Source organism: Falco naumanni, chromosome 1 (assembly GCF_017639655.2).
Source record: "Falco naumanni isolate bFalNau1 chromosome 1, bFalNau1.pat, whole genome shotgun sequence".
Classification (NCBI taxonomy): Eukaryota; Metazoa; Chordata; class Aves; order Falconiformes; family Falconidae; genus Falco; species Falco naumanni.
Window position 1 is genome coordinate 121,049,600 of NC_054054.1, and position 15,928 is coordinate 121,065,527.

Sequence of the window (15,928 nt, forward strand, 5' to 3'; positions counted from 1 at the left end):
TCTACACTGTTGTGCCCAAAGTTTCCTCATGTCTCAGAGATGAACTGTTTCCTCATTTCTTTCCTCTTTTTTTTATTTCTTTTTTTTTTACCTAGTTTTTCACCTGGGGAAAACTTCTTACACTTGTACATAAATAAAGTACAGAAACTGTGCCTAATTTCTAGATCTCTGGGAAGAGTCCTGAGCCCTGATACTCCAAATACTGCACTAGTTTAGAACATAAAATTTCTCAAAAGCTTGAGCAGCCATTTTGCTTTTGGTCACATCTTCAAATGTCAGTAAAACCCACCTAAGGGGACAACCACCACTGTTAATGGCAGACAGAATGAAAGGAGATAGTGGCTGTTGTGACAGTTAGGGACAGTGGCCACCATCTGTAACAATGAAATAAAAATAAGATTTAACTTCCGTTGTTTGCATTTGATCTTCCACTAATGCCAGGACATATCTAAACACAGTAAAGGTTTCTTTATCCACAGTCATTTAAAATTATACACACTTTTACTGTGCTATAGAATAGTATAAATAAAAAAGTATAAAGTTCACTTCCATTCAAGAACAGCCAAGATCACTGTCTGAAAAAGCAATAAATAATAGGATACTGCTAACACCAAATATCAAGAAAGGTAGTTAAAACCATTACAAATCCATATCTCTCAGTAATTTAACAATCTATAGGTTCAGTCAATTTAAAAGATCTAGGAACAGGGGTTTAGTGGATTAGTAACACCAGACCATTAATCTCTGCAGCCTCAATTTTAATCCAGCAATAACCAAAGTGATTGAAAATCATTCTGACCACATGACTAGTAAAGCTCCTAAGCACGGTTCTCTCACATACCTGAAACCCAGCAGCAGAGGTCAAAGTATGTTTCTAATGTTTCTATTTACCAAGAGACCTCTGCTTAAATACTTAACTACACTCAATGCCAACATTTTTGGCGGAGTAATTCCACTGCACCCTACCTCTGTGAATGAACTAGAGCTGATGTGAAGATTTTATTTTAGACTTTATTTCAGTCTGTATTAGCAAAGCTTACTTTTTTCCCTGGCAAAACATCCAAAACAAAGTTGTGTAAAACAAGTACTTTTTTGTTTCTACATTATATTTTAAATAAATGTGTAGGAATTGATGAGTGTCATTCCAAGCAAATGCCAGGAGATTATTTCTGTACAGTTTATATAATATCAGTGAAAATTATATCCAAAACATTTCAGAGTTTTAAAAATAATGCAATAGTATTATGTCATATACTCTTGTTTCTATATAAAAAATGCTCTATTTCAAAGATTTTAAGAGCTGGAGTATTCTGTGACTAGAATCAATTCTTAGGTGTCCAGTAATGTGATGATATTATGTGATCCAGACACACTTCATCATTTGGTCCCTCACAATAGCAATCAGGTTATCAGTAAGGAAGCCATTGAAAGGGAGATCTGCTAAGTATTTAAAAAAATAAAACCACGGTAGACACAGAAAGTCCCAATTACACAGAGTAAGGAACTAAAAATGGGAGAGTTATAAGCATGAATTATGAGAGTTTCTCCTCTTTGTGAAGCATCAAGCAGAGTCAAAGCAGGACAATGGCTGGAGGAAAGGAAGAAGGTTTACAGCCTCTGTGGTCTTTGGTCGGTATAGCCCAAATACGTAAATACGATGCAAACGTATTGTAGAGCTTTGTCCGGTCATTTTTATAAATAGTGCAATACTTATGTACAATTTCTTGCTCATGGTAGAGATTTATTCATAGTATCATATATGAACTCTTACCTCATTTAAAATGTGGCAAATTTTTCTACTGATACATACTGAATATGCTACCCCCTTCTCTCAGCAGTAGGGAGGACATGCCTGGCTTATTTTGGTCCCAGACAGAGGGACAGATAGAAGCTCAAGTATTTTTATACCCCCCACAAGAAGTTTCCTATATCAGTCTGAATAAACTCTGCTTATGCAATCTAGACTGTGCCAGCACCGCCTGGCAGAGTGGGTCTTCCCTCATGACACAGCACAGCTGTGCCACTGTCCCTCCAGCCATGCCATGCAGCCCCACAGCCCGTCTGTATACAGCATGTCCTCTCTATAGCACAGTTTGAGGTCTGATCAAAATAAAATTAAAATTTGTGCTGAAAAAAAAAAATGGAACAGATGTTCACAAGGGAAAATCATTGTGATTACCACTTATCTCTTGCTATTTCGCTTTTTGGGTTTTGGGGTTTGTTTACTATAGTCCAGGGCAAATCTGTTTACTATAGTGAAAAATAGTGTCCACTTCATTCTGGGCATCCATAATGTGAGAATTAACAAATTACAATCCAGGTTATTTTAAGTCTCATTGCACAGTTTCTCTTGCTATGTTAGTCATACTAGAAAAGTCTGTATCTTCATTTTACTACACAAAGAACTGATATGATTTTACCTGGATAAAAATCTGTTTTCTACACAACTGTATAATTTCATCAGAGATTATGAAAGTTTCTGCTCATCTTAGCTGGGCTTTTCCAAAGATTTTGTATTATTCATCTATTATACCACTGCTACTCCTTGCTTCAGCAAAGCACTTCAGCACATCCTTAATCTATGTTGTTTTATACAATTACGTATTAAGACTCAGATACAGAAGAACACTTAAGCATGCCTTTTAAGTTTTGCATTTATCTGAATCTGTGTATTAATATATCACAATAAAATCTTAAAGAGGATGACTGTTTTTAGCTTGCAAGTATGAAAACATACTTATGCTAGCTAATAAAAATAAATCATGTTATTTATTACTCTGTTTTGCATCCTGTTCCATAGTGAGTTAAATACCTGTGACTCTAGAGCAAAGGCACAACTACAGACTGGCAAAGATGAATTGTTAACAACTTACAGAGAGTGCCGGGGGGCTACTGAAGATAAAAATTATGCATCTGCAGATAACTTTAAATCCCACTTGCAATTACTAACTGCCACATAGTACCCTCAGGATTATCTGGGCAAACGAGAGGAGATGTGGAGTCCTTGTAGATTACTTTGTTTTCCAACAGGCACAAAAAAATACTGTAACAATAAGATATCGCTTATAAATATGAATGCGAAGAAAATAAAACCACAAATGGTGAAGCCAGGTGAATATATTGGAAAATAAAAAGTAGGAGCTACAGACATCATGGGTAAAATGTCCTGGGGTGAGGATTTCACCCCCCAAATAAATTTGCATATATGTACACAGCATATCCAACTGCATCAGTATGTAAAGGGACCTGTTGGTCTGTTGAGAGAGCAAATTTCAAAAAGAAAATTTAGGGCCAAAACCTCTGGTGCCCTTAATTTTCTCTTGTTGCCTACATCTGCACCAAGTGGATGAGAAACATGAGGCAGGCAAAGTGCTGCACTTCGAGGAACCTATTTGTTAAAAACAAATTTGTTAGTCACAATAAAACCATAAAGAGGCCAAGTGAATGAGTGTTCATAATTTAAACAGAATTTACGTAACACATGTTTATGGAGGAACCTTGTGTGGGTCAGAATTTTACCTTAGTATAACACCAACTCCTGGAAACCAATTTCAGGTTAAATTCTTAAATATACCATAATTATACCTCATGATAATTTCACTGCTATTACCATGAAGAGAAAAAATACCTCATAATACACACGCAGTGAGAGGAGGGGGCCAGCCCCTGAGAAGACACACCAGGCCCCACCAGGAGACCCTTCACTTCTGGGGAAGCTGCGCAAGTTTAAACACCGAGGATAAATCTAGCTGAAGCCATCCGCACAAAGTCAGGAGGCAAGGGGGCAGAAATGACCGCACACTCGCTGCTCATCTGGGCTTCAAGTTTGAGAGGTTTTACAAGGTCATTTTTATGTTTCTTGGGGCCTGGCTGCCAGGTTCCATCATCCACTGAATTTGCTGAGCATGCCCAGCTATAGCCGCCCCCTCTCCAGTCAGAAACCAAAAGGCAGCGGTAGCATGTAGCTCACTGAAACCATTCTCAGATGTTTCTAGAAGTTTGCAAGGATGGTCACCTTCCTGGAGGGCACAGCCTCTCTGCCCACCAACATGAGGAAGGCAAGGAGGCAGCTCTGCAGCCGCGCTGGTTAGTCCCGTCAGCGAGTGAGGAGCAGCAGGGCACAGGGCTGAGGCCGGCTGACAGGGGTTGAGGTCGAAGGCACCTCAGAGCTGCTGACATGGCTTCTCACTGTTCTCTCCACAGCCTGACCCAAAGCTACGTGGCTGTGCAGGACCCGTGTTTACAAGGCTGAAGCAGCTGGAGCCCAAGGTGGAGGATGAGGCTGCAGAGCCTGCGGGGTCATCCCAGGGCCCATCACTGCCTTCCCTCCTCAGCCTGGCGCCATGGAGGCCTCGCGCTCCCTCATGCAGGTGAGCTGCTGTCCGTGAGGTGATTCAGTGTCATACCCTGACCAGAAACAAGGTGTAAGGATAATCCTAGTGTTGCAAGGCAGAAGTGAGGGTGAAAATGGACTGTAATTACTTAAATTGCTGCTGTGTGACCTTTCACATGATATTTTACCTCAGTTTCTCTGTGAAACTGTGGCCAACACTATATAATCCCTGCAAACTATTCCAAGGTCTGCCACCAACATTCGTTTTTTCTTCTTTTTGACTGCAATATAATGCAGAGCTCTTCTCATTCAAACCATTCATTCTTAGAAAAATCTAGACTGCACATTCCCATTCAGAGAAATCTCCTGTCAGTAGCTGTTCACACACTCCCAAGCAGCAGGATTAGGAGCAGCACAGGATCAAACGTGTTTTCTCTACAGCAGCAGCAGCCCTTCCCTTGCATAACTGCAGCTTTCCACATGGCAAATAACGCACCTCAGCTGCAAATGGTATGACATTCCACCTATACATGAAGAAATAGCTCTTTCTCCATAAAACTTCATTTTTAGGGAACACTACTATTGTTATCCTTTTCTGCCAGCAAGCATGAATCCTCAGCACTATTTTTTTCCTAAAGAGTTTCTTTTCTCTGCCACAATGCCAAATGCAAACTAATGCTCTTTCTAGAAGCCCAAGTATGTCACCTTGCCAAATAAAATGTAACTGTGTCAGTAGCAATCCTTCCTGACCTGCTTCTTCAGCTATCCAACTGCCACCCTACCAGGAGCACAGCTATCAGGCAGGGGGAGGACATGGTCATTCCAACATCACTTCAAATGGTGCCATTTTCTGTAGTCACATATGAAAAAACCTTTCTCTGTTACTCGTTATCTTTTTCTTTTAACATTAATAAGGCAAATTCTGTCAGAGTCCTGCTGTGCTAGTCTTTCTACCCATGGCAGAACAGAAAACCTCTATTCTGATGACTCTTCTTGAAGCAGAACAGGGATTAAAGTAGTTAACAGTAGGAAAGAACTTAAATTGGAAACAACCCACAAAACTGACAAGATGATGTTTTTTCAAAAACCATGTTTCCCTCTAAATCCATCTACTCAAATGCTACTTCCAAAAGCTGGAGATGTCAACACATTTAGAGGGGAAAAAAAGGATAACGTTGCTTAGCTTCCTCCTCCATGCCTGTGCTTAGAAGCAACTTTGGACCAGTCAGTGCACAACTCTTAGCTGTTTCATACTTAAAAGCCAGATAACAAACATACAGTATTCTGAGCTTGACGAAGTTAAGCACTATTGATAAAGGGACAAAGAAAGAATGTCAAAATGAGAGATATTATGTCTATACTTATCTTAGTATCTTGTTAAAAAAGTACATTCTAATTAGTTATTTGTGAATTACAGGTACTGTGATATTTTCCTGGTAATAATATTACAAAAGATAAAACTGTCAGGCATTTAGGTTTAATATTAATTTTACTACAGAAATTCAAATGTTACAGATACATAAATTTACACCAGAAATGTTTTCATGTGGAAAAATACACCAAGGAATAAAAGTGTTTATATTCTTTAGTTCTGACCATTGCTTTCAGTACACTATGTACGTGGGAACTGATCACCTTCCATTCCTCCAGATGAAGAAAAGAAAATTAAATACTTTAGGGCTATAATCCTGGATAGGCTGTACCTAGCACTCCACAGGAGCACAGAGACCTGCCATCTAAAGCTGTTCTCATTGTCAAGCTTTAAGTTTTTGCAATTTTTAAGGCCCAAATCTCATTAACACTAAAGCCATTTATAACATTTTCAGAGCTCCAAGGTCTTTTAAGGTGGGTGTAAATATAGCTTTCCTTATGCCTTCTTACCTCAACTGTCAACTGCTAAGCACTGCATGAAAATGTTTCCCATGCTGACAAATAAGAAATTTACATTTATAAGCACCCATGTGCCTATAAGGCCCCCAAATACTTGTCTACATCACCAGGAAGGCTACTATACTACACAGAATATAGGTCTAAAATGCTTCAGTCCTCAATTTTTATGACAGTAATAACTTGCTATTTTATCTTCAAAAAAATTCCATTAAAAGACCCTTGACAGCTTTTTAACCATCAGTGGTTAAACAGCAATAAAATATTCTACTACTTTGAATTCAACTGTAAACAGGTTAGGCTGCAAATTCTCCTAAATTCCAGATTATCACCCTTTTCAAAAATTTCCTATTTATTTACCCTTAATGTTTCAATTTATATATCACAGTGGAATTTTTTGCTAACTGATATTCCCCACTGTATGGGCAGGCATTTTTGCACTTTCTGATGGCATTACTATTTTCTGTTCCTTCCTATATGATGTTACTAAAGATAAAAAGAAGATAGGAGCAAAATAACACTTATCTCAGTATGTCAGTGTTGTCCATAACTAACTGTCATCTAGTTTTGTCTGCTGCTTGAGCTGGTAATGAGATAATGATAAAACAGTTTTATATAGTCTTCTATTAACAGTCCAGATGGGCCACTCATCCACTTCAGTCTTTGCCATGTTAAGTTTAGCCATAAACAATCAGGAAAGATGAAAACAGCAGTTCCCTCCTCAGCTAAATTACAACCTTTCAACCAAGAAAGCAGGTGATACTTGACCAATAGCAACTAATAAGCAAAACAACCTTTTAGCACAAGCAGTAATCCCTTGTTCATTGGTATACAAGGAATATTCATAATGCAAATGAAAGCCATTTCAGTCCTTGCTGAATTAAAAATCTAGCTGTTGTAGATTGAAATCTAGCTATTGCAGATTTAAGAACTAAAACCTTTCCGAGAATATCAAGGGCAAAACCTCTCTATAACATCAGTTGTATCTCAAAGATTTACAGAATACCTTAAATTCCTACCTTAAATAAGAATACATTAAATACCCTAAATTAGACTTAAATTGAGAACAATTATTTGAGTTGGGGTTTTATTCCTATTTTTAATTTCTTCTTGGACCCTTGGTATCTAGTTCAATTGCATTAACAATGAGGCAACTCAACAAGGCGAAGAGGTCCCTTTGAAAACTGGGTATCTTCATAACCGAGATTTGGAAAAAAAATACCAGCAATTACTGGTTTCTTTCCATCAGTTTATTGGATGGAAAATAGCTCGGCACAATATGTGCAAAACTATTCATAAACGTTCCCTTCTACTACCTTTACATAAACTAAAAATATGTGTGTTGTTTTGGCACTTTAGCGCATATCTGGTCACGCTGTAGCTGTAAAACTAACAATAAAAATAGAATGATGAAAAATACAGGACACACACACATTAAAAAAAAAAAAAAAAGTAAAGCAGACATTTATAGGAGACTACAAGGCTATTTCCATAGAATTTCAAAGCATAAACATCTTCACACCTTTTGCAAAGGCAGCAACATCTCCAAGGTGAGAAACCATTCAAGTGCTAAGGAACTGAGAGTCTTTAGATCCAACATATGGCCTCCATCCTGTGTATGAATGTGAGCAGGAGGATTGAATTCACGTGGATTTTCAGTAACATCAACAAACCCCGTGCAGGCATGAAGGTTGGCCCACACACATGAAGCTGTGGAGATGGGACAAAGCAGGAAAGAATACTACAATGGATTGGATGCCAAAAGCTCTTAACTACCAGATGCACTAGGCTGCATGTCATACCTTCTTATATGCCCAGTGATTACTTTCTCTCATATATATTTATCTGTGCTATGAATAATTTCTTTCCCTAGGATATCACATTTCTTACTTAAAAGTGCCAGAAAAAGCTACTTCTGTGACACTATCTTAGAATAATTAACTTGGTTTCAACATTATTGTCCAAACATAGCAATGAACTATCCGTTGTTAGTTGCTAATGGACATTAGAGTCTAGATGCTCTTCTCTTCTGCAAAACTACTGTAGCTTGAATTATCTCAGGTTGTACAATGCTAAGACAAGAAGAGTTATCAGACCTTACAGACCATCATTCAACAGGTAATTCAAGCCCTGGCATAATTTAGAGTTCCTGTAGGATAACTCTGTGTTATGCCAAGTAATAAGAGCTCAGAGACCACAGAAGCAGCAAGACAGAAAATGAAGTGCAACTGCACTCCAAATACACCCTTAGTCCTCAATGCCAAGAGATGCTACATTAGATGCTCAATACACAGTGGAATTCCCTGATAGAAAGGATTTTTTTTATACCATCTTAGTTGTTCATGATACATGATTTATGATCCCTGAGTGCTGCCAAACAGGCCAAAGAAGTTACATCATAAAAGGGATCTGCCCCTACATGACTCGAGGATGACAGCAAAGGATGAAAATACTTCCAAATAATGAGAGTGCTGTAGGGATTGCATGAATTTCATCCATATTAATTCCTGCAAGCCAAACAATAAGAGGTAATATATCAATTCATAGGAAGCCACAAAGATGTTGAATATGCAGGTTTTATATATCATTTTGCTGATGGATTAACAGAAAATGTACATAGAAACCTTCTTAATCAATGCCCATGACAGTAGGATTTTCTTCTTTAAATGAAGTATCCTGCAAAGGTTTGAAAACAGCATCCTGGGTTGTTTTTTTTTTTTTCTTGAAATTGATTGTTAATACCTAGAATCGCAAAAAAATTGCTCATGGTTTATACAAATGACTATGCAAGCAAAGGTGGCAGCCATTATGGGATCAACAACATCCTATCTGAGAACACTGATGCTAATTAAATCTTTGGTGGTATTATTATTAGCCAGGAAGGAAATTCTAGACATCATACCAACTATTATACTCTTTCTATATAAACAGCATAATCCCCATACCATGATTATCTCTGTCTTTAAAGTAACAACCACCAGAGAGGTCTTATTCCAGCATCCTATCTACAGGACACCTTCACTTCCACTACCCTGTGTTCCTTCAGTGCTGTAGTATCATTAAAAAGAAAAAACCCTCAAAAGTCATAATACAAATCATAACTGTTTTTCCTCAGAGACTACAATTCAAAGGAATAAATATGCATCATGACTTTGAAGGAAAGAGAGGGCTTTAATTTCTTTCTAAAAAACAGAAACTGTTTTGTGGTCCTTCAATCTGTTCTTACTTCACATTTCCATTTGCACAAAGAAACTAGATTCTCCCTTTAAACAAGCAATTTCAAGTAGAAAAAGCCTTAATTCAGTATGCCAAGAAAACAAAAATATTCAGAGTATGAAGTTCCACAGATAAATTATTTCCCAAACGCAAGGGCCAGTAATTAAAAAAAAAAAAAATCTATTCCTAAATCTTAGTATCAATTCTTCCAAACCAAGCAATTGATCATACATACAGGTAATTGACTGATAAAAAATACTAGCTATTAAATATTTTGAAAATAGATATACCTCTTTCTAATAGATAAAATTACTTTCCATATAAAAAGTCTCACAAAAATACATGCATGAGAGACACTAAAAAGCCAACTGTATAACTTCGTTATTTATTTTAAATAAGAACACTGCATAACTGCTGTATTTGTCATAATTTAAATAAAAACACATAGCAAAAGAAAATGTGACATATAATATTGAACCTATGTTTGATAAGTTTACTAATAATGATAAACTAACTTCATAGTTTATTCATTTCAGTGACTGACATCATCCCTTTGAATAGGAGCCCTTAACAGGCCCTAATCCAAATAACCAGTGGAATTAGTAGGAGGGCCATTACAGGTTTAAATAAGACACTGAATCGAGTGTTTGCTAATGTTCAGGAAAGATCCATGCATAGAAAACCAGTCTTGTATCTTTGTTTCTGAAACAACTGATTTAATAAGAAAGGGGAAAAAAAACCGAACCGAACCAAAACAAAACAATACTACCACACTCCTTAATTCACAATTCTGTAAATTGCATCAGTGTGCTCAGCTAATGGGGTTTTCCAGTAACATGTTGAATGAATGACCAGTGCTGGTGCTAAAAATACAGTTTCTGGAATCCAGTGTTGAGGCAAACCTTAACAGGCTTCATTACACCTTCTCTTACTTACACAGTTATCCAGACATCCCAGCTAGATAATATGCTACAGAACATAATGTAAAAAGGTTGACAGAGGAAAGATACAAAGTATTAGTGACAGTAAAATATCTACAGATCTTAATCCTTTTTACCAAGATGACAAATACTAAGGCTTCCTGAAAAAAATAAAAATCCCTTGGAAGAAAAAAAAGAGAAGAAAGGCTAAAGAATGCAGACATTCTCTAAGTGGTTAAAATTATTTGAAACGACAGCTTTAACCATGCAGCAAAGGCATCCCACCATTCACTTATTCACTTTATTCCCCCCCAAAAAGGAACAAAAAAGAGAAAACAGAGATGGATATCGGTCTGTTCTTAGTGCTAGAGGGAGATGGAGAGCGAGGAGAGCCCCTGCAGGACTGATCCTAGTATCGGTTTCCAAAGCCTGGGTTCCTATGTCTGAAGATGAGGAAAGGCGGGGGTGGAAGATAAGGAAACACTGGCAGCTAAATGTGTGGCATAAGGACCTGCACAGAATGGGACAGCTTCTTTCTGTCTCAGGATATTACTGTCAGAATGGCCAAGAAAGCGATGAGCTTTATTTTTCCATTCTCACTGTGGTACTTTAAGAAGTGCCTAATTTGAAGAGAACTGGACAGGTGGCATATCACGCTGAGCTAAATTGATAAGTGTGAGATTTAAATGACAAGAGACAGCAGGTTTTGCTGTTCTAAAGACTGAGAGAGTGAATTATTCTGATGGTACCAATGGGCACAAGTGGAAGGTCAGCCTGGGGAGCTGCCAGTATCACCCGGGTGCCTGGTAGCAGATGGTGCCAGTCTGTGGGGATAAAAGAAGGACTGACGTACCCCATGGGCTGACAGCAACACCATTTTTTCAGGAATAAAAAATCTGGGGGCAGGTGCAGACAAATGAAATTAACATAGATGCTGCCACCCCAAATGTTAGGGTAAGTGTCGCCAGTCCGAGGGCTGTAAGGGTGGATCTGTCGGGAAGCGCTGCAGAAGGCGCAGTGGGGGCAGGCACTGCCAGGGCGAGATGCTGCAGGTGCTGCTGGCTGTGGCTGTGGCTGGGAGACAGTCCAGGCCAACCTCTGCATGGTCCCAAGGGAGCTTTGGAGCTCCCTCTTCCTAAGAACCTCCAGGCTGGACACTGAGATGCCCACAAGGACACCCTGCCTCCCCTCAGCAGTGCCATGCCTTGCCTGTGCTGCTTGCATTCCCATTTCCGGACTTACGCAATGACTTGAGGGCAGAAGCTGCCTGCAGAGAAGTGGAACAGCAGGAGATGCAGGCAGCCTGGATCCCCATGGGGCTCCCTGAAGTGTCCCAAACTAGAAAACTGGCCACCTCCCCACTCCTGCCTCCTGCAACATAATTATTCCAGCATGACTGACATGACAAATTAACAAGGCAGACAGGGCTTTTGCAGTAGAAGGGAGTGTTTTCCCCAAGAATAAATTGTTTCAATCCTTTATGCTAGACACCTGGCTGTGCCTATTCATTAATTGGACAAGCTCTGGTGACAACTGAAATTACCAGACTTCTACATACTGGAGGGGAGAGAGATCTTTGCAAGCTTAAAATAAGGCGGCTAAGGCTGGAATCCCAGCCACCAAGGAGTTCTTTGAATGGAACGATTATTATTTTTTTTTTAATTCAGAGCACGGCCATAGTAAAGGTCCTTTTAAAAGCAGAGGCACATTATTCACTGTTATTTCTCCTTTTGCAGACCCTGAACCATGGCACCAGAACATGACAACTCTGCCAATGAACCGCAAACCTTTTAAGATCTGTAGATGAGCCAAGTTTAAGAACTTCAGGAGCTATGAAATTCCAGGATTACTGCAATTTTGCAATTAATTATCACAATCAGGTACATTAGGAATTATAAGCATCTCCATCTCCGTAATCAGTACACTGTTGTTATTTATTGCAAATAATCGTAATTACTACACAGGTATCGGAATTGGGGGGGGGGGGGGGGGGGTATCATGTTTGATTTCTGTCACGACCCACTCGCAATACATCGTTCACATATTTTTCAACTACTGTTTTGGTTGGGGTTTGACAGTACTTCTTGTCCCTCATTAAGGGGAAGCCTGGGAACCCTCAAGGGTATTTCTCACACACCCCTCCCCGCCCCCCCCCCTTTCTGTGCTAGCTGTGTACCTGAAATGCAGACGATGAAATTCGCTTGCAGAAGAAAAAGCACCTCCCAAACAATTTCCATCCTCCGATTCTCATGCCAAGTGCATCCCTCGGCGAAAAAAAATAACAAAGATCAATATCGCAGTTTGAACGATCCCAGCAAATTTCCTTTCGGACTTGCAGACTGTATTCCCCAGATGTGCTGACAACACATGTCCGAGCTCTCTCTCTGCACGGCTCAAGCGAGATCCCTTCCCTTCCTTCGCCCTCCAAAAACCACCACGAAGACAACCGCCAGCACCGGGCTCTTCCTCCACGAGTGAGAAAAAAATCCACCAGATTTCCCAACAAGACATAGACAACAAACCCCAACTGATCCGGTCCGGAGAGTCTCTATTCCAGGGTAGCCAGATGCAAGTTCCCCCCAAACTCTGCACGTCTCAGCGGGGCAGTGCCAGCATGCCGGGGGGAGGGACGCGGCGGAGGGAGGGGGGATCCTCTCCTGCTGCTACAAAATGAGCGGAAAGAGATTAACACCCGCTGCAACGCATCCCCCCACACCCCCACACCCCCCCGCATGCTACCGCACCTCCACGGCGCGGAGCACGTAGCAGCCGTCTCCCCCCAGCCCTGCCGGGGTTCTGCAATGGCCGGCGCGGCGGCTTTCCGCCAGGCGACTGCAGGGGTCGTTCTTGCCCCGCGCACGGAGCTGCCCTTCCCCGGCCGGGATGGCCCCGGCGCCGCCGCCCCCCGCGGCCACCTCCGCACCGGCGGCCCCGCAGCGCGGAAACGCCCTGGGCGAGGGGTGCGTGTGTGTCAGTGTTACACTGGGGGTCTGGGTCCGTCCGTCCGTCCACCCCCTCCCCATCTGAACTGCACAAGTACAGTCTGCAAGCAGCCGCGGCTTCCGTGCATCGCCGGCCGGTTTCGCTGAAGATGCCAACATTTTAAAACTTATTTCAACAAGAAAGAAAAGACAAACAAGCCCAAACTTCTCGCGGGTTTGATGGTAGGAAGGACGAGAGGCTACAGCCAAGAGTTAGCCAAGTACTTGCGCTGCAGTGTGTGTCTAATTGCATCCCCCCATCCACAATACTTCTGCGTACATTCCCCCCCCCCCCCCCCCCCCCCAACTAAAAAAAAACCCAAAACAATCAGTATCAGTTTTGGGGCAATCTCTTACTTACCCCCAAATCCTCCTGCTTTTTATTTTTTTCAGCTCATCGGATTTGCCACTCCTGCCTGCAGTCCCAAAAACAAATCGAGGCCAAGCTCCCAGCTGCCTGCTGCAGCCACCTACCACCACCTCAGCTGCCAGGAGGTACCATAGCTCGCTGGCTTCCCCCCGCTCCTCCCCTAAGCCCCACTATTTCGCCATTTCCCCAAGCCGGGGGCTGTGTTGCGGGGGGCCGCGGGCCGCGGGCGGCAGCGCTGGGCACAGCGGGGACTCGGCGCGGCGGCGCGCACGGCGCGGGCCGGCGGGGGAGCGCTCCGCCGCGGAGGCGGTGCCTGAGCGGGCGGCGGCGGGGCCGCACCGCGGCAGAGGGGGCTGCGGCTGGGACCGGGCCGCCGGCAGCGGGCAGGAGGAAAGCGTTAAAAAAACCAACCCAACAACCTCCCTCCCGCGCGGCCGCCTCGGCTCTCTGTCTTCTCAGGCACATTCCAGAAGGTGCTGCTCACTTTGTTTAAAATGTGGGTCCGATTTTAACCGCCCCCCCGCCACCACCACACCCCCCCAAAAAGAAAAAAATAAAACGCAAAAGAATAAAAAGGAGGTGCACCTGGCGCGGGGGGAGGTTGGGTTTCCCGTTCTGCGGAAAGGGAAGCTGGGCGCAGGAAGGCAGCGTTGCCAGAGTGCAGGGGCTGCGGGCTGGGGAGCGGCGCGGCGCGGGGAGGTGGGCAGGGGTTGCCCCGGGCCGTGGCGCCCTGCGAGGTGGCTCGGTCTGTCATGACAGAAGGGAGGGGGCTGGGGTTTTGGGCTGCAAACGAGAATCCCGGCTCAGGGCAGGTGTGAAAAGGTGATCCTGCAACTGCTTCGACTGCGGATGCCTTCATTGATCACTGTAAGGCAGAGGGAAGGGGGAGGGAGAGAGATGCTTTGGGTTTCAAACTGGTATCCCAGCTCTTGGCAGGTATGCAGAGGTCATATTACAAATACTCCAGCGGGGGATGCATGCATAATAGATCTAACATAGTTTGGTTTATAAACAGCTCTCCAGCCCAGGGCATACTTGTAAAATGCACCTTTGTCTGGATTCTAGCAAAATGAGGACGCCTGGATCTCTCAATGGGGAAGGAGAGGATCTTTAAGAGAAGAAACCACAGGCTAGGTTGTTATTTTCGTCAGCTCTGAGAAATGTGTAGGTGTCATAGGTTTCAAGTCATCCTGATGGTATTTAATTGTGGTAGATCAGATTTCTAGAGTGCTTCAAAGCAACTGGATGGGACAAAAATCATCACTATTTGAAAGGAAGAACTGGACTGCAGGCACTTAGTAGTCAATGTGATTCTTGTATTCATTTTGCTAGTTTTCCGGGTACTGTAAGTGCTCTTTGCGCTGCAGCAGTCTCTGGTGATGTTTACTCCATCTCTTCTCATGGGTTATAGACTCAGGATTTTAACAAACAGATAATTGCCATCATCTGCCCAGCGAGAACAGCAAGGCTGGAGATGAGGCACAATCGTGCAAGGCTTTAGGGACAAATGACTTAATTCCCATATTTTTTAATGGATTTTCATTAAACAGTGGGACTCTGCAGCAAGAGGGATTTCTTTCCTTGATAGGATTGCGGAATGCTGAGCGTCATTTGAATGCTTAAGTTTAGGCAATTGAGAATTATCCCTCTTGGGCAAAATGAAATGCATAGGATTTAGGGAACTAAGGCAGCCTGTGGGTGAGTAGGCATTTATCAAGTATGACATTATATAGATACACCTTTGGTCACTGAATGAATTGTCCAGAAGCACCAGACTAGTACAGATTTTTAACAAGGCTGAAATATGATTTGCATCTGATTCTTGAAAAGTTAATGAAATAAGGACTGCAAGGAGTTGTCCTGAGTCATTCCTTTAAGATCACGTCATCAAATGAAGGCTCAGATTACCAGAAGAACCCGAGACCTTGGTTGTTGAGTGTTCTGTTTTCAGTGTCATGCAAAATAACATATGCAATTCTCTTCTTTACACCTTTTTTAAAATCCAACTTAATATCTCCTACTCTGGTCATATAGAAAGCATGAGTGGCATCTTCTACCTGTAGTCTAGATGTGTGTAAGCACGCTTTAGGAAATGCTTAGTAAATGTTTCCATTGATAGTTACTAAACTGCTCTCCTCAAATAGATGAACATTTTCCATAGGTTTGTCTGTAAACTCTCTTTTGGGCTTTCCCAACTAATTTCTTAAAACAACATCTCAAT

The 15,928-nt window shown here is 41.9% G+C and overlaps 1 protein-coding gene across 3 annotated transcripts in view; it reads right to left on the reverse strand.

The window, feature by feature from the left end:
- CA10 (carbonic anhydrase 10) overlaps nt 1-13,992 on the reverse strand; it is a 209,825-nt gene extending 195,833 nt beyond the window's left edge. Inside the window, exons 1-3 of one of the 3 annotated variants that reach the window (XM_040581857.1) lie at nt 13,699-13,992; nt 12,879-13,019; nt 12,533-12,620 (exon numbers count right to left, since the gene is read on the reverse strand). In XM_040581857.1, the coding sequence (XP_040437791.1) occupies nt 12,533-12,593 (61 nt within the window). In that variant the 5' untranslated portion in view covers nt 12,594-12,620; nt 12,879-13,019; nt 13,699-13,992. Of the gene's footprint in view, nt 1-12,532; nt 13,020-13,100; nt 13,194-13,698 lie in introns of those variants that run through there. The other 2 variants (XM_040581858.1, XM_040581856.1) reach the window with 2 other exon arrangements.
- Nucleotides 13,993-15,928: the final 1,936 nt, after the last annotated feature.